Source organism: Mustela erminea, chromosome 3 (genome assembly GCF_009829155.1).
Source record: "Mustela erminea isolate mMusErm1 chromosome 3, mMusErm1.Pri, whole genome shotgun sequence".
Classification (NCBI taxonomy): Eukaryota; Metazoa; Chordata; class Mammalia; order Carnivora; family Mustelidae; genus Mustela; species Mustela erminea.
This window is the reverse complement of record NC_045616.1, coordinates 96298751-96321196: the sequence shown is the minus strand read 5'-3', so window position 1 is coordinate 96321196 and position 22446 is coordinate 96298751. Positions and strand designations below refer to the sequence as shown.

Below are 22446 nucleotides of genomic sequence, written 5' to 3'. Positions count from 1 at the left end.
GTAGAAGAGCAGAGGCAGGGACCATCAGGCAGCCCCACACTTCCCAACTCAACAGGTGGGGAACATGGGATTTTTACGTTCTTTGGGGACTGAGCCCCCACTCACCGTGCTCTGTCAGAGGAAGTATTTCCAGGGCCTCTGAGATTTTCTTAGAAGACACCGAGTGACTTCGGTGCTTCTGCGTACGCCTGGAGAGGGGTGGTGAAGGACGCAGGTGGGACCGGGAAGTTAGAAAGGTGGGGAGGTGGGGCGCTGGGATGGGACAAACGGTTTCCCGAGCCCAGAGCGGGACACGGAGCAGAGAGCCGAGGCGCGGAGTGGCAGCGGTGAGAGAAACGCGAAGAGCACCGCAAACGCGAAGAGCGGAGTGCGCACGGACCTGGGCGGGGCAGAGTGGGGAAGGGTCACGCCGGGACGTAACCGGCTGTGGGCTGGGGGAGGCGAGCGGGGCGGGAGCTGCGGGCGCCTGCCGGGGGCTCAGGGACCCGAGCTCCGCCGATGAGGTCAGTGGAGCCGACGCGCCGGGAGGAGGGCAGTGGAGCCCCCGGACGCGGGTGTTGCGAGGCCGGCAGAGGGGCGGGACGGGACGGGAAATGGGACGGAGAGCTCGGGCCGTGGGAGGAGGGACGAGGGGGCGTCGGCGCTGGGAGTCGGAGGCGGCCCGACCGGGATCGTTTCCTTCCGGAGAGGAGGCCGGCTCTGGACCGAGGCGCGGACGGGGGGCGTCCAAGGGCGGGTGACGGGGAAATAGCGCGGCTCGCGCTTCTCCCGGGCTGGTAGCGGGGCTGCTTGTGGCTCCTCCTCGGGGCCAGTCCCGAGCCGGGCGGCGGGGGGAGCGGGAGGCGGAGAGCGAGGGCGGGGGCTCGGGAAGGAGGGAGGAGGGAGGGACCAGGCGCGCCAGTGACAGGGTGGCAGCCTAGGAGCGGACGCGTTGCCGCCGCTGCCGCTCCACCTCCTCCTCCTGCAGCTCCTCTCGCTGCTGCCGCCGCCACCGCCGCCGCCGGGAGAAGTTTCACTCCCGACCCTCGCTGGGAGCCGGGACCCTGAGCAGAGCGGGGAGCTCGGCCGGCAGCAGCAACCCGCAGTCGGCCAGGCGCCCGGAGCGCTCCGACCCTGAGCCGGCGTCCGCGCCTCGGCGGCGGGCAGCGGCCCGGGCTGGGGGCGCTGACGCGGAGGAGGGGCGGGTGTGAGCCGGGAGACCCGCGCGCAGCGCCACAGCCGCTCAGCTAGCGTCCGCGCCGGGGGCAGTCGCGATGGCCGTGCGCTCCCGCCGCCCGTGGATGAGCGTGGCTCTGGGGCTGGTGCTGGGCTTCACCGCCGCGTCCTGGCTCATCGCCCCTAGAGTGGCCGAGCTGAGCGAGAGGAAGAGACGCGGCTCCAGCCTCTGCTCTTACTACGGCCGCTCGGCCGCTGGCCCCGGCTCTGGCGCGCAGCAGCCGCTCCCCCAACCTCAGCCCCGGCCGCGGCTGGAGCAGTCGCCGCCCCCCGTGCGCCAGGAGCTCCAGGGACCGCCGCTGGCAGAGGCAGCGCCCGGGGTAACCAGTTTTCGGAGCAGCCCCTGGCAACAGCCACCCCCGCTGCAGCAGCGGCGGCGAGGACGCGAGCCCGAAGGCGCAACGGGGCTGCCAGGCGCCCCCGTGGCGGAAGGGGAGCCGGAGGAGGAGGACGGGGGCGCGGCTGGACAGCGGAGAAGCGGCCGTCCGGGGAGTAGCCACAACGGCAGCGGGGACGGGGGCGCCGCCGCCCCGAGCTCCCGACCCCGGGATTTCCTGTACGTGGGAGTGATGACCGCGCAGAAGTACCTGGGCAGCCGCGCGCTAGCGGCGCAGCGGACCTGGGCGCGCTTCATCCCCGGCCGCGTGGAGTTTTTTTCCAGTCAGCAGTCCCCTAACGCCGGTATGAGCCAGCCCCCGCCACCCCTGCCTGTCATCGCGCTACCCGGGGTGGACGACTCCTATCCTCCCCAGAAAAAGTCCTTCATGATGATCAAGTACATGCACGACCACTACCTGGACAAGTATGAGTGGTTCATGCGCGCCGACGACGACGTCTACATCAAAGGTGACCTCCCAGCGCCGGCAGTCCCGCCTGCCCGCCCCTTTTCTTCCCCATCCCCTTTCTCTGCAGTCAGCCCTAATCCCTGCTCGGCCTCTTTGCTTCTCTGTCAGCACGTGCTCAGGGCTCCTGCAGCCCCCAACCCGCGGTGCCCACCCTCAGCATCCGCCCACCCTTCCCAGTACGCTCCCCCTCTTCTCCTGAGGTCTGGACCCTCCTCACACCTGACTGGCTTTATTCGCCTTCCTCACTCGTGCTGTTCTCGTTTCCGCCCAGAGCTTGCCCCTACTCTTTACTGTGTGGGAGCGGTGAGGAAGGGGACTTGAGGCTTAACCGAGGGCTAATCCTACTCCGTCCAGCTCTGAAAGCCCTGGGTGATAGGAGTTTCCCACAGCTATCCAGAGGGGCGTGTCCTCAGTGTAGGAAGGTAAAACCGTGGAAACAGGCAAAAGCCAGTCTGGAGCTGGGTGTTCTAGCTTTATTCCACAACCCTTTTGTTGCAATTGGATCTAACGCAGTTTCGGAACTGGTGAGATTAAGGAAACATTTTCGCTGTTCCGGACCATTCCCTGTGGAGTACCCACCACGCACTGGGAGTCCTTGAGCACCCCCATACCGCTCCAGCGCTCACCTCCTTCCAGCCACTACAGTGCAGCACCAGGTCGGCTCTTAACACAGCAACACCGCCCCCGCCCCCCCCCCCGCCCTCCCCGCCACACCTCTGTAAAACCCGGAGGGCATGCGTGTATTTTTAGGAATTGATGGAGAGGGGACAACGCGGTTGAATTATCCAGACCCCAGGAGCTCCGAGCTGTAGACACTGGCGTGGATCCTTTCCAATCTGTTTTGGTGGCTGCGGCGATAAGCAAAGGCTGGAAGTCCTTCCCAAAACCACGCGCAGCCACAGTAGTAGAAAACTTTTGTCAGTTTTGAAAGAGGCGCGGTCCTTCACCCTAAGTGTGGGTGGTTCTGGCCAAAGATTTCTAAACTCAGCAGAGAGAAGTTCCTGAGAGAGGGAGTAAATCTTTCCAGTCCCGCCCGTTGCGGAGATGGAGATGGATTGGTCAAAAGGGGGGCAACTCTTCCTGGTGTGTACCCTTGTCCTTGTAACCTCATTGCTTTCTCCTGATCCAGGTGGTCTTTCGCCTGATTCAAGGGAAAACACACAAGATCTGTCCCATTTTGGCTCAGGGAGTGAGTGTAGGGTAATAACTAGAGATTTCTTGGAGTTAGGATGGGAAGAGTGAAATAATTCCATTGATAATTCGATACAAAAATAAACGATTGCCTATTTGTTGGATACGGTGTGTTACAGATTTAAGATGTATTGATATCAGTACCTGTAAGTGATAGATCCCTTATCTTATAGTTCCATTGTCTTCTGTGTCTCATTAAAATCACAAAGGTTTCCTAGCAGAAGTTTGCCACACCTCGCAGAGAATTTTTTAAATACCTTAGTAGCATCTTTTTCTGTCGTTTGTCTTAATGCTTTGAAAGATTGTCCTTCAGAACATTGAAGTGCCATAATCTTTCCATTCCTATTAAGAATGAAATGCATTTTGAATTAAGAACTCAATAATAGCCAGTCAAAACTCATTGAGATCCCAGGGGCAAGGCATGGGATCAAGATCAATGACTGCAGGTGCCGTGCTCATCAAAAAATGATAGTAAAGATGCTGACTGGGAATATAAAGAAGGTGACTACCTCATTGTATTACTTTGTAGAGTGTCTAATGTACTTAGCCTGTTGTAACTGTAGAATTTTACTTTTATTTATTTATTTATTTATTTATTTTTAAGATTTTATTTATTTATTTGACAGAGAGAAATCACAAGTACACTGAGAGGCAGGCAGAGAGAGAGAGAGAAGGAAGCAGGCTCCCTGCTGAGCAGAGAGCCCGATGTGGGACTTGATCCCAGGACCCTGAGATCATGACCTGAGCCGAAGGCAGCGGCTTAACCCACTGAGCCACCCAGGCGCCCCAAATTTTACTTTTATTTTTTAAAGACTTTATTTATTTGACAGATAGAGATCACAAGTAGGCAGAGAGAGAGAGAGAGAGAGAGAGAGGAGGCAGCAGGTTCCCTGCTGAGCAGAGAGCCAGATGTGGGGCTCCATCCAAGATCCTGGGATCATGACCTGAGCTGAAGGCAGAGGCTTTAACCCACTGAGCCACCCAGGTGCCCCTATAGAATTTTACTTTTAAATAGGTTTTCTTGATGAACTTAACGTGCTATCAGGAAACCAATTACTTAATTTTTAACAAACTTTTTTTCTGAAAAGGTGCTTTCCAAAATTAAATTCCAAGATGACTTTAATATCCTCTCTTTCTCTCCCAACTTTGGGGTTGTATATGACTGTTTAGTAATGTGAAGTTTATTAAGGACAAAACACTACTAAATCAATTAACAGTAAAAATGTTTATTGAATATCAATCTGCTGCAATGCTAAATATAATTTATTATTTTTTGTAATATTATCATTACTTCAAACGTGCTAATAAATTTGTCATTTTTCTTATCTCACCTTTTATAAGAAAAGTGATGATTGTTAGACTTACAAAGTCTTTTCAGTGATCTTGACTAGAAGGTTGATAGCATTTTGATATAATTAGTAACTGAAAATTAGTAGTTTTTAAATAATAGACTATTCAAAGGTGTTTTTCTTCCTTTCAGTTGTGTTATGACTTTGGGGAGGAGTTTGGACACAATGTTGGAAGGTCTTTCCCTTACTCTGTATGTTCTAAATAATTGTGATATTAGGAGAAGGAGTGACTGTTGCCTTTCTCTTTGTAGGTGATAAGTTAGAAGAGTTTCTTCGATCACTGAATAGCAGTAAGCCTCTCTACCTGGGTCAGACGGGCCTGGGGAATATTGAAGAACTTGGAAAATTGGGGCTGGAGCCTGGAGAGAACTTCTGTATGGGAGGACCTGGCATGATCTTCAGTCGAGAGGTTCTTAGAAGGATGGTGCCACATATTGGTGAATGCCTCAGAGAAATGTACACAACTCATGAGGACGTCGAGGTAGGAAGATGTGTTCGGCGCTTTGGTGGGACTCAGTGCGTCTGGTCTTACGAGGTAAGAGTCTGTGATGAAAATGTTCACATATTACAAGTGTGTGCCCATTTATAGCCTGGGCAATGACTTTGTTTATTCTCTCAGCCTCTTTTTATTCACTTGAAAATGATAGAAGCAGCCGGGTATGGACACCAGGGTGATTGTGGGAGATAACTTTCTTCACAGAACTATGGACTGTTGGAGGTTTTGTTTTTGTTTTTGTTTTTGTTTTAGCGTGCCTGTAGCTTTAAGCAGCAGCCTATATATACAGTCACATCTCTGGCAGATGTTATTTGCTTTATTGGTGTTTATATACAAGCTATCCATTTCCTGTTTCTAACAAGAGGACTAACTGTATTCTTTTGGGTTGTTGCTTTTAGCATTTGGTACTTGGTTGGTTGGTGCTGTTGTTGTTTTGGTTAGGTATATAATCGCTTCCCTCTGTTTCCAAATAGTTAACATCTAAAGTTCCTGGGAAGAATGTCGTGTGGAAATTTAACATTTTTTTTTAAAGCATAGGAAAAATTAACTCATAACCTATCATTTATGATAGATTTATTTACAAATTTAAAGGGAACTAGTTACCTGGGAAAATAGAAGTAATTATGAAGATGATTAGTAACTGTTTAATATTATGACTGATGGCTTAAAATTGGTCTCTTTCTGCTCTTATTCAGTTTCCTGAACAGCAGCCATTACTTATATAATCTGAGTTACATGAATTTTTTTGTGATAGTTTCATGAAACACTCGGGCATTTTTTTTTTCTTCAGAAATTTTTTTTGAAATGAGAGACAAAATTTTATTTAAGAAAATTTTCCTAAAAGGTAGTCTTAGTAAAAAATGGATTTAACATTTAAATAGTATGTTGCACTTTTCATAAGTTTGGTTTTCAAGGGTTTGATACACTTCAGCTATCCAATGCACACATTTGTAAATTATAACTTAACTCTTTTCAAATTTTTCATGTCTCCTGGTACAGAAGAAACATGAAAATATGCTTCTTGTAAGGTCATGATACCTCAAGATTATATAGTCATAATCATTCTTTTTTTGGAAGTGCAGTCTCACTTTACTTAATTTTGCTTTATTTTTTGAACTTTGTAGTATTTTAACTTTGGGGAATATTCTTCTATGTATTACAGAAAGTAAAAATTATCTGTAATCATTTATTTGGAATATGTACTATACAGATTTAAAATTATTCTATACCTCATTCCTTTTGATAATAAAATAGTTAATTCATCTTTTGTTAAACTATGACTACCCTATAGAGTAAAAATTTATGCAAAATAGTTGTAGTTAAAAAGAAGTATTTTAGAATAAATTAACAAAAATTTTTGTTTCTCTAATATAAAACTAACTGGAAGGCAAAAAATAGTACAGAAAACATAGTAGGTTGATTTTGTTTATATGAAGATATTATTTTGGAGGCACTGGCTCTGTGTGGGTAAGTAAACAAAATTAACCATATTTAAAAATAAAGATGGAAATTTCTTATTTTTTTGGGGTACTTTATTGCCTTAACATCATACAGAAAGTTTTGAAAAACTTTTGTCAATCCTTCTCTTCAAGTTTTCATTGATTCTGCTGTGAAAGTGCAGTCTTCACCTAGCTGTGTACTTATTTATGTTCCAAGAGGGTAAATATGCTCAGTAACCTACATGCAGAAGAATTGATTTAATTATCTCTACTATAGGCGTTTGTTCTGAATAACGTTGAAGGGGAATTCTCGTAGATGTGCACAGTCTGCGTTAATACAAGTTAAATCTTATATCTTACCATAAACTGATATAAAGGAACAGACAAACCAAGGGTTTCCAAATCTTACAGGATGGAACTTCATGACCACAATATTTTCATTAACTTTTCAAAAAACATTTGAATTTAGACTCATACTAGGACATCACTGACTTCACAGTCTGTATGAAGAAAATCATTTCTACCCTTTTCCCCAACAATAGAACTATTTTCTGAAGTTGTGCTGTTTACTTTCTTTTGCTAAACAATTGGAATGATGGAAAATTTCATTAGCAAGGGACATATTAAACAGCATCTTTTAATAAATTCAATAAAGGTAAATATGCAATAGAGTTATAATTTAAGCATTTTAATATTAAGATGTTGTTCTCTGTTTTATGAGATACCTTGTTAGGTCAATTGGATCACAGCCAAACTAGGATTCTCCAGTTTGGATTTTAGGTTAGTTCAAATGATGTCCATTCTATACTACTGTTCATATTGTATGGAAAAAGGTAATCTATTCTACTGTACATTGTTGTCCTAAGTAAAGGTCAGAGATTTTATATCTGGTCACATAGCAAGCTATGAAACTGATCCTTAACTTTGTTTTCATACTTCTTTTAAAAGAACTATCTGTGATGGGATTATCTTAAAATCTTGAATTCCCTTTATCTATACCTTTTATGGATTTCAGGATTCTCTTTGGCTTTTCCTCCTATTAAAAATTCTAGCAGAGTTAAACGCATTGTCCACGATTTTTGAGTTTGAATATATGAAACATTCATGATGGAAAGTTATCTTTTAAATATGATGAACAGACTTGCAGATCTTTCAGAAGAGAACTGGACAAATATATTAAGCTGTATAGACTAGGTGGCTCTTCTTTATTATAAATTATGTTTTATATAAAACCTAGGAATCTTCTAGAATTCTTTACTGCTCAATGAAAGTGTACTTTGTATATACAATTAAGAATAATTGGGAAAGAGAGAGGGTAAACATAAACTGGGTTTGAGTTCTGTTGTCTTTTGTAAATTACTTCTTTGAGCCTTGTTTAATTCAGCTGAAATTGGAGATTATAACTATGTCTACCACATACTTTTTGGAGAAGATTAAATGAAATGGTGAAATAATCTATGTAAAGTCCTTAATATAATGTTTGGCGCAGAATATATTGTCAATAGGTATTAGCTAATATTGTCATGATTGTCCCTGAATAGATCTTGTAATGTGTTGTATATAACACGGATTCATCCATATTTTACTTCATTTAGTAGCTATTAGTTGTGAGTGGTTTATATCAAAAGAAGCAAACTAAAAATAAGCTGAGTTCTTTTCAGGTAAAGAATCCAAGGTTAAGGTTTTTTGGCAAAGAATGAGAAACCAATATGTTTGGGTATTATAGAAGTATGGGAAATCCATTATCAGTAGAACCTATCATAAAATATGTAATCTGCGTGTTTAAATGATCCATTACAAATATTTGCTTCAGTCTTTGAACACCATATTAATAGTTTATCTTAAGGAGCTAGTGTAAAAAAACATTATTTAACAAGTATTTATCCAATACACATATTTAAGGAATCCTAAACAGATCAGACTCTCTATTAAAAAAATGACTGCATGGATTTCTAGATCAGTTGGCAGAACAATAGCCCCCTTTTCTGAGTTTCTCTGGAATTTTTAGTAGGAAAGGAGGTTAGTAATATCTCATCCTGCAGTCATCTTGTATGAATACCCAGGAACTTGTCTCTCAAGTAACTGGAACCTCTTTCTAATGTTGCTCACTGTTTTGGGAAATAACGGATAGCTTTACTTTCTTCCAGGCTAAGGTCCTGATGGTCTGGGACAATATGACTTGCCTGTGAGCTTTTTGCTTTGTTTCTCTCTCTGTCATCTCCTCCCCTTGTACTTTATTCCTTCTGTATTTAATGATATATAAAATACATTACAAGTGCATTTTGATAGGCACCGCTTTTTATTGAGTTCTCAGTAAATTGACATGCTTATGACAGGCCAATCCCAAGAGGTCACAGTATGTGTATCCAGATCATACTTAGGACCCAGGAATCGCTTGATGTCTTCTAAGTTAAGAGACCTTTGGTTGCTGCTGAGCCTCGGATGGACTGGTTCTCTGTGTGCCTGAGACCACCGGACAGTCAGAATTCGGATACTCCCTTCACTACTTGGATGTAGAAACATCTAAATTCTAAGGATGTAGGCAGATGTTAATAATCAACATGCTTGATGGGTTGCTTTTGTACTCATTTATACCTCAAATTGTATAAGTGAAGATTACTAAATGAAGCATGTTCATGAAAAATCTATTTTATTCACTCTGTGAGTGTGAGAATTTATTGGTATCTACCGACTTTTTTGGTAGAGCTCTGTCTTGGCTACTGTTTTCCTAGTTATCTGAGCTACAATCTGGCAGCTTGGGAGGCTGCATATGGCTCTTAAACATTTTGGCTCATAGAGTGTTTTAAAGTTTTCTGTTTTTGTTTTTTGTTGCCTCTAGCCGAGGCCAGCAGTCTTCAGTCCCCTTCATGTCCTCTTTCAAACACCAGGCTCTCCTCGCATATATTGTACCTGTCTGGCTCAGGTATACATAAGCGTCCTGAAATTTTGAGCCAGATAACCCACACATTGAAATTTTTATTAAAGTATTCTCTAGAAAATGAACTAATTTTCTAGCAAGAATGAAATGTGTATTTTATTTATTTATTTATTTTTTAATAAAGGATATTTTATTTTTTAAAGATTTTATTTATTTATTTGACAGAGAGAGATCATGAGTAGGCAGAGAGGCAGGCAGAGAGAGAGAGAGGAGGAAGAAGGCTCCTGCTGAGCAGAGAGCCCGATGCGGGACTCGATCCCAGGACCCTGAGATCATGACCTGAGCCGAAGGCAGAGGCTTAACCCACTGAGCCACCCAGGCGCCCGAAATGTGTATTTTAAATGCTGTAATTTACAGAATTTTTTTTTAAACTTGGCTGTTAGAATTGTATAACACAGAATATAGTTTTACTTTCTTTGTTGTAGGTATGTTTTCAGTAACTAGAAAATCCTCATGGGTTAAAAAAAAAAAAAAGAAAGTTTAAACAGTTCACTTTCAGCATGTGTCTTAGCAGATTTGTAAGTTCTCTTTCTTTGCTTTTTGTTTTAGTACCATCTTTTATATTCAAGCATTAAAGTAGTTTTAATTTCAATGATTCTTTTTTTCCCTGTGAGGGAGTTTTACATTTCATCGTATGAGACTCATCTTTAGAATAGTGTGTATTTATCTTCTTAATGTTTATAGTTAAATGGAGCCAAAGAATATATATATATCTTTATTTCCTTCAATTAAATGTTGTTTCAAATAAAACATAGCTCTATATTGATAAAAAATATTTCTCAATGGGCTTAAAAAGCCATTTCTTATGACTAAACAGATTTTTTATTAGATTCCTTAAAGAGTTAATTTCAAGGCAGAATGCCTTATGTTTAATCTTGGCTCCCTAAAGGCTATAAACACCCTAGAAAATTCCATCATTTTACAAAAGGATATGTTCTGAAAGTGTTTCTCTGGGCCTGTAATACCAGAGAGCTATACCGTAAAAATCTTAAGTACGTATAACTTCTTCATAACATAACCATTAAGGTTAAAATATCTGTGCCATTCTTAAAGGGCCATTGCACATCCTTCTTAGTATTGTGCTATTACTTAAGGACTTTACTCTTCTGTAATGCTAATTTTGCTCCATCATGAACATGGTTTATGCCCCTAAAGTGCATTAATTATGTATGGAAAAGCATAAGGGGGATTTTGATCTAAAATTCAGTCTTTCAAACTTCTTTTCTCGCTTCTTATTCAGTCACAGTTTAGTTTCTAACTAAAAGCAGTAGCTTCTCACACCTACTCTTGCCACCCCCATTCCGCTTGTCACACGAAATCATCATGCATTGATTTTAGGCAGTTTCTCTTCCGCCACATTGTTTTCTTCCTTGTACAAAGTGAAATTTCATTCCAAGTTGGAGAAGAAACATGGTATGGTTTTTCATATTTTGTAGTCTTAGCTAGTTGATTTTTTGTTGTTAACTGAGACCTTATCACCTGAATGGTGACGACATATGCTTTACAAGAAGATGATTCCAACAAGTTGTGAAAAATATTAAGTTAAGAAGATGCCCCTACACAGTTTGAAATAAGTTCCAGGATGGCATATAAATACTATTTCAGTTTAAAATTTTTAAATATTCTTTCTCCTTAATTGATCACAAGTATACTAACTTCCTGAAGAAATTCCAAGTCAGTTTTTTCCTTCCACTTGCTTTGCCTTGGTTTCCAAAGACCTATGTTTTGAAAAACATTACTTTAATCCTTTTTCTACCTGGTCAATTAGGGCTCATTGTACAAAGAAATGTGTTTGGTCATGTAACTAATACGACATTTTACTTTGATTATAGCATGTTTCTTGTTTCGCACAAAGGTGTACATTTTAATGATGGGGTATTTGAGCTAACACAGACTTCAGTAAAATAGAGAAAAATCAGTGTCTTCAGGCATCTGAGTCATTATTTGATATTAATAAGCAATAAGAAAATCTCAATAAGCTGAACAGCTGGGGGTTTGCAATTCTTCAGAATTCTAACCTTCTGTTCATTTACTATCCTAACTATTAACTCTCTAGTTAAGGCTAAACTGTGTATAAATTATTTTGAGTTATGACATTTATTTAAGATCACCCTGTCTTGCAAAAGTGTTGGACATTTATACTACAATAAATATGTTATAAATTTCCAGATTAACTAGATCACAACAGTACTAAAAAATCAGCATGCATTGTTTTGGAGCTAATGAATGAAGAAGTGGATTTCTTAATTCCTTGAGATTCTAAAATCTTTACTCACTATTCATAATTTTGAAAGCTGCGTCCTTCATTCTTTACTATCAGTGACATCTGAACTTTTCATGATCTTTTTCAGTTTTATTAATTATTTTTAGATCTATTTATTTCTAGAGTACCAGCACCTTAAAGAGAGAGTTTTTAAAATATATACATGTTAATAAAAGTAATATACAATAAAATTAAGATGTTAAGAAGTAATGGAAAAAGAAAAATGTAGAAGAAAAAGAAAAATAATCTTTAAAAATATATGTTGGGCTCCCTGATTTGCTGGCATTAAAGAGAACATTGACCTACCTGGATCCTGACACCTGAAAGAAATCTTTCCCATAGAACAAGAGGGCTCTGAGGGATCACAAAATTCAGCACCAGTTCTCTGAGTATAATGGCATGGTTTGCTTCCCTGTTCCTTATGAATCCCCTCAACGTGAACCACGAATGCAACACAGAATGGCAGTTCTGCACGAGGAATTCTACTTGGAGACACTGCTGTTATGTTTAAGTGCACCATTGTTTGGTGACTTACTTGACTTTAATTTAAAATTTAGAATAGCTTTCAGAGAGCCCTTCATGGATATTACTTCTAAGATATTTTATATTTGGTTGGCCAACAGGGAGTTTGAGTTATACATGTTCTCTGGTGGGAATGCAGAGTGCATCTGTTATTTCATTGGTGAAGGATAGATATATGATTGTGGTTTGCTGATCTTGAGGATGATAGAGACATCAGCTCCAAATGGAGAAATCAAACCAGATCTGAGACCTAATGGCCATCCCACCTGAGGAACACAGAGTCAGGCCCAAGAGAATTCCTAACAGCTTGGCCTAGAATTAGCAGTGAGGTTCTGTAGCTCTTGAGTTGATTATTAGAAATGTCTATTTTCATTAATTTAATAATTTATCATGTGATCATTATATAAATTATTTAAATATAATTATTAAATTTTTACATGAATATGGATTAGTTTTACGGTAAAACTGGCATGCACAAATTAAAATATTGAAATATCAGCATTTTAACAAAAAATATATCTTAATGTTCTATTATGTGGAAATATGTTTTATATAAAATAAAGGTATTGCACATGGTGAGTATTGTGAAATATGAGAAAAATGCAGTATTAAAATAAAGTCTGCCTTAGAATTCAGTCGTCTCACATCTTTTGTAGACAGCTGACTGACTTCATTTGCTTAAATGTGTTTTTTGAGCACTTTTTATCAGCAGTGAACATACCTAGACCTTCCTCATCTTCAAGGAGCTCACAGCGAGGAGGAATCTGGCTTCTTATCAGTGTCTTATTTCACATCTGATATATATAGAATTGGGTTTCCCATCTTTGTCATTGTTCTAATTTCTTCTTTTTCATTCTAAGTCTTAAAAGCTCCACTTGGGTTCACCAGTGATGCTTGTCTTGGAACTGGGATCGCATGATCCTTATTTCTTCCTCTCTCGTTTTTATTGATATTTCCTGAAATGGAGTAAAATAAAGACATATGTAGTGATTTTATTTTCATATCAGTATATTTCATGCCTTTTGTAGAGCACAGGTCAGTGGGATTTTGTTTTTTAATGAAATCTGGAGCTAGAATACTCAGCTTCAAATCCCAGGTCTGCCACTCGCTAGCTGTAAGGCCCTGGATAGTAATTTAACTTCCCTTTGCCTTTTGATCAATTTATTATAATCGCAGTACCACCTCATAGAACAGTTGTGAAGATTCAATGACTCAATGTATATAACAGCACTCAAAATAATGCCTGGTAGTGTTAAGTATTCTGCAGCTGTTAGCTATTTTCATAGAAGCCGAATGGTATAAAATAGTGCCAACTTTACAGAGCCATTGTGAAGCATAAAAAGGTCAATGTATTAGAAGCCCTTAGAATAATGTTTGACATGTAATAAGTCCTGTATAACTCTTAACTAATATTAATGTTTTCCAGTTTACAATGTTCATATTCTTTTTTCCCTCATGGGAAAGAGATAACGTTGATTGGAAAGGCTTTATTGCAATTGCTTTTTGAAAGATGGGCTTTGCTGTAACAGGGAACGTGCTGATTCAGTACTTCCTGAGCCTGAGTACTGCATAGTTGAATCCCCTAGGGGACTTGGGAAAAAAAAATCTGTTGCTGGAACCCATCTCTGACCCATTATATCAGAATCTCTCACAGGTGAGTCTTGCCACATGGGTAATGTTTAAAACTCCTTAGGTGATTCTAATGTTCTGTAGGGTTCAGACCTCTGTATTAACTTTTTTATTACTTCTTTTGCATACAAATATCCAGTCTATTCTTTATTCCTTAAAAATACCTTTTGTTTTGTTTTACTTTGGGGAGACTTCATAGGAGAGTAATCAGCACTCTGCATATCTTTCTATGTTTATTATTCATTTGTTTCAAAGAGTTAGTGAGTAGATTTTAAGACAAATTGAAAGCCATCCCTCAGAAGTCTACATTTTCTTATAGTCTGGTTTTCATGGTTCGTGTATTACTCTTTCTATAAAAGAAAACTTAAACATAGATTTTAAAACATTCTTAGAAAAAAAGTACTTTTTAACCCATACAGGGCTTGAGTTTTCATAGCTGTTTTTATGTAATATGTTTGAGTAATATATAGTAATAGAGTTCTTAAAATTGTAGGTGGAATGTTTTCAGTGACTTGATTGCTTTAACACCTGACTGTTGAATTGGAGCTCAAAAGGAAAAATAGATATCATGGTATCTGTTTGATTGCAGAAACAATAACTTATTTAAAAGTTTACATGGGTATATTTGTTTTAAACAGTCATTTCCAACAAATATTTCCATGTCCATGCTATGGCCGACTCTTGTAATGGAGGAAAGAGGCAGGATACCCAGGAGTGTAAGGGAAGATCTCCCTAATGAGAACAGGAAATGTGGTGCTTCTTCCAAACTGGAAGTTATGCACAGGTATATTGCCAGGTAAGTCAGGATGCATGGGAAGGCAAAGGTGGAAGAAGAGCATGGTGGCAAAGAGTGCATTTGCTTCCAGCATAGCTGGAGTAGGAGAAATGAGGCTCATAAGCTGTTGGCAGAACTCAGAAAAGGCCTTGTGCAGCACCCTCAGAGGGTTAGGATTATACCTTGTTGATCACTGATTCTTGGAATCACCTGGGGAGATGTCAGTGGTTTAGATACTAGAGTCGTGATGGAGCCTTTGCATAGTGTTGTCCAAAAATCTTTCTGGGCAATTCTAATGAGTAGTCAGAGTGGAAAACCAGTTCCATAAATAATGAGTAGCCTGGAAGAGTTTTTTCATTGGTCAACACTGTGATCAGATGATGCAGTTAGTGGTTATAGCATGGAAGGATGGAGTGGTGGCTTTTGTCCCTAGAGATAGAGACAAAACACAGGATTAGTCTTGATGCAAAAGTCATAGTGGAAGGAGAGGTAAGGAGATGGCCTTGAGAGCTAGTGAGGAGAGAAAATTAACACAACTAGATGCATGATTATATACAGGGGTGGAATGGTGGAGAGTTTAAGGTAACTGCTTGGTTTTGGATGCAGATGGTAATACTATTCCTAGAGACAGAATAGAGGAAGAAGGCTAAATGTGGGTATTGGTGTGTTTCAGGCATGGGCAAAGGGTGAGAAAGATTAAGTTCTCTTTAGGATACATTGGGTTTTGTTCATCATTCAGTGTGATTCAACAAATACTTACTGAACAACTAATATTCCTGGCACTTTTCTAGTGGGGGGAAAAAAAAAAAAACGGACAAAAGTCCTTGCCTTGTTTTCTGGGGGAGAAAGACAGTAAATCAGCAAGGGAAGATCTAAAGAATATAGGATGGTGAATGTATGATTTTAAATAGGGTGGTTAGGTGAGACTTACTGAGAAGGTGATAAGTGAACCACGCTGATATCTGAGGGAGAAGCTTTCCAGTCAGAAGCAGTTGGTGGGCAAGTCAAGAACTCGCCAGAAGGCAGAAGAGAAGGTAGAGTTGAACTAGGGGCCAGGGGAGTAGTAAAATGTAAGATCAGAGAGGAAAAAGGGTAAGAGATGGGGGCAGACAGCATATTAGGCTTTGTGGTCCTCTAGAAGGACTTCTTAATAGAAAAGTGAGGCCCATAAAGCTCTTGCTTTCCCAGATGAGGCAGGCAGGGGTATAGCTCCATTGTAAGTATTATCAGACTACCTGATATTGAAAAAAAATTATTTATTTATTTGAGAGAGAGCATGAGTGGGAGGGGCAGAGGGAGGGGAAGAGAGAATCTTACGCTAATCTTGCACTGAGCACATAGCCCTACACCGGGCTTGATCTCAGGACACTGAGATCACTACCTGAGCTGAAACCAAGAGTAAGAGACTCAACCAGCAGTGCCACCCAGGTGCCCGAATGCATTTGTTTTAGGCAAGTTTCATTCATGGGTGGAATAGTTACTCTTTAAAACGTAAAAAGAAAAATGATACCATAGCCATAGGATTAAAAAGTTGGTTTAACACAATGAGATACCACCTCACACCAGTCAGAATGGCTAAAATCAACAAGTCAGGAAAGGACAGATGCTGGTGAGGATGCGGAGAAAGGGGAACCCTCCTACACTGTTGGTGGGAATGTAAGCTGGTGCAGTCACTCTGGAAAACAGCATGGAGGTTCCTCAAAAAGTTGAATATAGAGCTACCCTATGACCCAGCAATTGCACTACTGGGTATTTACCCTAAAGATACAAACGTAGTGATCTGAAAGGGCACGTGCACCCAAATGTTTATAGTAGCAATGTCCATAATAGCCAAACTATGGAAAGAATCTAGATGTCCATCAACAGATAAATGGATAAAGAAGAGGTGGTATATATACACAATGGAATACTATGCAGCCGTCAAAAGAAATGAAATCCTTCCATTTGTGACAATGTGGATGGAATTAGAGGGTATTATACTTAGCGAAATAAGTCAAACGGAGAAAGACAACTATCATATGATCTCCCTGATATGAGGAAGTAGAGATGCAACGTGGGGGATTTTGGGGGTAGGAAAAGGTTAAATGAAACAAGATGGGATCGGGAGGGAGACAAGCCATAAGAGACCCTTAATGTCACAAAACAAACTTTGGGTGGCCGCGGGGAGTGGGTAGGGAGAGGGTGGTGGGGTTATGGACATTGGGGAGGGTATGTACTGTGGTGAGTGCTGTGAAGTGTGTAAACCTGGTGATTCACAGACCTGTACCCCTGGGGCTAATAATACATTATGTGTTTATAAAAAAATAAAAATAAATTACAAAAAGAAAGTTGGTTTAAAATTTAATTTATTAAGATTTTAATAATTTATTTTTTAATTATTTAAAATTTAAGCTTTATTTTATGATTGGAACCAGTAATATTATAAAATGGTTCAAAAACAAAGCATTAGATAGATATTGTTAAAAATCTTTCGATTTCTGTCTTCCTCCTGCCTGGAGAGGCCTTCCTCCTACCAGCTGTCCACTCTTTTTTCCAAAGTTTCTTTTGCATGTCAGACTGTGCATGTACAGTCTGACAGTTATTCCCTAACTCCTCAGTTTGTGTTTTCCACAAGAGGTGGCATATGATAGACCTTGCTGTGAATGCTGCTTTTTTCAGTGAAGAATATTTCTTAGAGTTGTTCTTATCTCATTCTCATAAAAAATCCTCATTCTTTTAAAATTTTTTTAGAGAGGGGGAGGAAGGAGATTTGAAATTATTTTTAAAATTGATTAAATATCATACAATATTGAATTAAGTTACAAAGTTTCTATCTGATATGGCTTTTGCTTAGCATTCAAATCCCTTAAGATACAGGTCTTCCTTGTGAAACTGGAGTTTTGGATTTATGAACATACAGTCTTTTTTGTATCTTAATTAAATTTTAGGTGCTTCTGCCAGAGGTAGACTTAGAGTTATAGCAGAATAGCCTTTGATGAATTACATAGCATATAGATCCATTATCCTCGATACCTACCCGTATAATTCCTTATATTAAGAGTCCTGTGTTTCCTGTACGGTTATTCAAAATTCTGCTTTTCTCATACTTAAGTTTTCTCTTCTTTTGGTTTCCCATTTCAATTAAATAACCTTAAAGACTTAGGAAATTATGGTCAGTCACATGGCAAGAATGTCTGCTGACCCTAGAAAGCCTATGGAAAGTCCCACTGTAATCAAGTAAACTTTGTTAATCAGCATTTGCTTTTGTGACAGTATATTTTATGGTAGTGTTTGTGAATGAATGCTTTTATTGGTTGTAAGCATGTACCTGATGATTACTCTTGCTCTTATACACATTTGTTACAATAACATATTGTCACTCCAGTAAATTCTGCATATAGATCATCTAATACTTAATTGATTAATTTTAAAAATAATTTGAAAATTCAAATTGATTTGAAGATCATTTCCAGTGTACCATAAGTTAGTTTTTTGAAATCTAAGCAATATAATGAATGATAATGTATTAATTGAAACAAAATACATACATAATTACAAAATAATTATGATACTTTTATAACAGAGTAAATTACTTGAAGCACACCTTATAAATGTAAGTGTTTTCATCAGGTCCTTTAAAGCCCTAATTTAGATACATTTTAATTTTTGATCCTTTTTTCTAGAAAATCAACCTATTTCAAAAATGATAGCTAACAAGTACAGCCACACCAGCCTAATATTATTGAGACATTGTGAATTTTTAATTACACTTTTCTTGTAAAACTTTATTTCTGTTTTAAGAGAAAAAAATGCATCATCTTATTTCAATTTTGACACTTTTAACACAAGGCCACATTATTTTAAGTTCCTAAATACCAGAACCAGCCTGGATGACACCTTCAAACTATCCAAAGCTTGTAAAACTTAAATCTCTTCTGGATTAGACCAAAAAATTCCATTTCTCCAAGTACATCATTTGAAGAATTGCTTAAAACAGTGATAATGAATGAAATTGATTTTATCAACTTTGACAGATAGTTGCAAAATGTGTCTGGAAATAATGCGAAGCAGATCTGTTCCATTGTTTTCTAGGTTTTATTTTATAGCAGTTTATTAGTTGTATAAAGTATGTAAGTAATGATGCTGATAATTACTGATTATGTAAAACATTTTGTTTTTATTTATTTATTTATTTTAAGATTTTATCCATCTATTTGACAGAGAGAGAGATCACAAGTAGGCAGAGAGAGAAGGTGAAGCAGGCTCCCCACTGAACAGAGAGCCCAGTGTGGGGCTGCATCCCAGGACCCTGAGACCATGACAAGCCGAAGGCAGAAGCTAAACCCACTGAGCCTCCCAGGTGCCCCGAAAACATTTTGTTTTTATTTTTTAAAGAACCACTGCTTTCACCTTATTCTTTGTCCAAGAGATTAGTGACTGAAAACCGTATGTGAAAAAAATATTTTTAGGAATTTGAGTGGTAAATCCCTTTTTTGGTTTTCCATTTCTTCATACTAGTCTTAAATTTCATTTTATAGGTAAGCCTCGGTGGCTCAGTCATTAAGCATCTGCCTTCGGTTCAGGTCATGATCCCAGGGTCCTGGGATCTAGCCCTGCATCGAGCTCCCGGTTCAGCAGGAAGCCTGCTTCTCCCTCTCCCATTCCCCCTGTTTGTGTTCTCTCTCTTGCTATCTGTCTCTCTCTCTCTCTTTCTGTCAAATAAATAAATAAAATCTTAAAAAAAAACTTTTCATTTTACATGCATAACTCTTTTGGGACATCTAGTTTTCCGGCCAGTTTCTACAGCTCTTAGGTAGTTTGAATAAAGAGTGATGTTAGCAGTACATGATTCTCATGATCAGGGAATATACATCAATTAGCCACAGATTTTGGAATAATGGAGAATTGTGAAATACTTTTTTTGTTAGTACATTTGCTGTACTTTTTTTTTCTTTTCTTTTTTTAAGAGTAGAATTAATGTGGTGTGAACAAATTAATCTAGATCTGGATGTAATAGATTTTCTTCTATTTAAAAAATAGGTGGGTAATGCTGGCATTTTGTAGAGCTGGTTTGATCAGATAGTTTTGTTTCTGTTTTTCGGGGGTTTTTTTCTTTACAAGTTTTTATTTAAATTCCAGTTAGTTAACCTACAGCATATTATTAGTTTCAGGTGTAGGATTGAATGATTTATCACTTACATACAATACCCAATGCTCATCACAGTGCTCTCCTTCATATCGTCACCTGTTTAGCCCAACCAACTCCCTCCCCTCCCCTCCAGTAACCCATAGTTTGTTCCCTGTAGTTAAGAGTCCATTTCTTGGTTTTCCTCTCTTTTCTCCCCAACATTCATTTTGGTTTTTAAATTCCACATATGAGTGAAATTATATGGTATTTGTTTTTCTCTCACTGATTTATTTTGCATAGCATAATACTTTCTAGCTCTATCCATGTTATTGCAAATGGCAAGATTTTTATTCTTTTAATTTTTTTATTTTTATTTTTCTATTTTTATTCTTTTTATGGTGCACACGCACACACACGCTCACATGCATGTGCGCACACCACATCTTCTTTATCCCTTTATCAATTGATGGGCATTTGGGCTGTTTCCATAAATTGGGTAGTGTTAATAATGTTGCTTGGAGTGTGTATCCCTTTGAAATACTATTTTGTATCCTTTGGGTAAATACCTAGTAGCTTAGTTGCTAGATCACAGGGTAGTTGTATTTTTAACTTTTTGAGGAACCTTTATACTGTTCTCTAGAGTTGTTGCACCAGTTTGCATTTCCACCAACAGTGTAAGAGGATTCCCCTTTCTCTGCATCTTTGCCAACACTTGTTTCCCATGTTGTTGATTTTAGCCCTTCTGACTGGTGTAAGGTGATACCTCGTTTTAGTTTTGATTTGTATTTCTCTGATGATGAGTGATAGTGGGCCATCTTTTCATGTGTCTGTTGGCTATCTGGATGTCTTCTTTGCAAAGGTAGGTCTATCCATGTCTTATGCCCATGTTTTAACTGGATTATTTGTTTTTTGGGTACTGAGTTTTGTAAGTTCTTTATATAGTTTAGATACTAATGCTTTATCAGGTATATTATTTGGAGATATGTTCTCCCATTCCATAGGTTGTCTTTTCTTTTTGTTGATTGTTTCTTTCACTCTGCAGAAGCTTTTTATTTCGATGAAGTCCCAGCATATTTTTGCTTTTGTTTTCCTTGCCTCAGGAGAGGCACCTAATAAAAAGTTGCTACAACTGATGTCAGCTGATGTTTACTGCCTTTGTTCTTCTCTAGGATTTTGATGGTTTCCTTTCACATTTAGGTCTTTTATCCATTTTGAATTTCCTTTTATGTGTGGTGTAAGAAAGTGGTCCAGTTTCATTTCAGAAAATGTTTTAATAGTTTTGAACCATAAAAAATTTTAAAGAGCCCAAGAGCATGTCAAATAATAAATAATAGAATGCTAAATTAATGCAGATTTTACCATTTCTGTTCATTCCTGGTATTTCAAGTTAACTTCAGTATCATTTCCCTTCTGTCTGAAGAACTTCTTTTACTAGTTATTTTAGAGCAGGTCAACTGTCAAGGAATTCTATTCATCTTCCTTCTTCTGAGAATCTCTTCATTTCAACTTCACTCCTAAGGGATATTGATATTTTTATTGGCCATGGAACTGTGGGTCTATGGTTTTTGTTTTTGTTTTTTCTCCTTCAGCACCTTAAAGATGTGATTCCACTTTCTTCTGGTCTCAATAGTGAGACTTCCTTCTCCTTCTGATGATAAACCTGAAGTAATTTAAATGTATTACCTTATACTGGATTATTTGTGTTTTGGGTATTGAGTTTCATAAGTGCTTTCTATATTTTGGATACTAACCCTTTATCAGGTATGTCATTTGTAAATATCTTTTCCCATTCCTTAGGCTGCCTTTTAGTTTTTTTGATTCTTTGCTACCTATGCAGAAGCTTTTTATCTTGATGATGTGCCAACTTTTGCCTTTGCACTTAACCAATTGTTGTTTCCCTTGCCTCCGGCAACATGTCCAGTAAGAAATTGCTACAGCTGAGCTCAGAGAGGTTGCTGCCTTTGTTCTCCTCTAGGGTTTTGATGTTTCTGTCTCATTTTTAGGTCTTTCATCCATTGTCTATGGTGTAAGAAAGTGGCCCAGTTTCACTCTTTTGCATGTTGCTGTTCAGTTTTCCCAAAACGATTGGTTGACAAGACTGTGTTTTTTCCATTGGGTATTCTTTCTTGCTTTGTCAAAGGTTAGTTGACCATATACTTGTGTCCATTTCTGGGTTTTCTGTTCCTTTGATCTATGTGTCTGTTTTTGTTCCAGTCGCATACTCTGTTAATGATTACAGCTTTGTCATATGGTTTGAAGTCCAGAATCATGATGCCTTTAGCTTTGCTTTCCTTTTTCAGATTGCTTTGGCTATTCATGGTCTTTTGTGCTTCCATACAAATTTTAGGATTGTTTGTTCTAGCTCTGTAAAAAATGCTAGTGGCATTTGATAGGGATTGCATTAAATGTATAGATTGCCTTGGGGAGCAATATTTGTTCTTACAATCCGTGAGCATGGAATATACTCCCATTTTATTGTGTCCTCTTCAGTTTTCCTCATAAAAGTTCTGTAGTTTTTAAGGCAGATTTTTTACCTCTGGTTAGGTTTATTCCTAGGTATCTTATGGTTTTGGGTACAATTGTTTATTACTGAAGTAAATTTAATTGAATCTCCGCATCATTTCAACAGTTAAAGTATATAGCCCATGGGAAAATGGAAGCCAGGGTAAGGATTTTG

General features: G+C 39.5%; 1 protein-coding gene across 1 annotated transcript in view; it reads left to right on the top strand.

Moving 5' to 3' along the window:
• Positions 1-637: 637 nt before the first annotated feature.
• CHSY3 (chondroitin sulfate synthase 3) overlaps positions 638-22446 on the top strand; it is a 283710-nt gene continuing 261901 nt past the window's right edge. Inside the window, exons 1-2 of the mRNA XM_032336829.1 lie at positions 638-2061; positions 4852-5135. Coding sequence (XP_032192720.1) covers positions 1254-2061; positions 4852-5135 — 1092 coding nt within the window. The 5' untranslated portion in view covers positions 638-1253. The remainder of the gene's footprint in view (positions 2062-4851; positions 5136-22446) is intronic.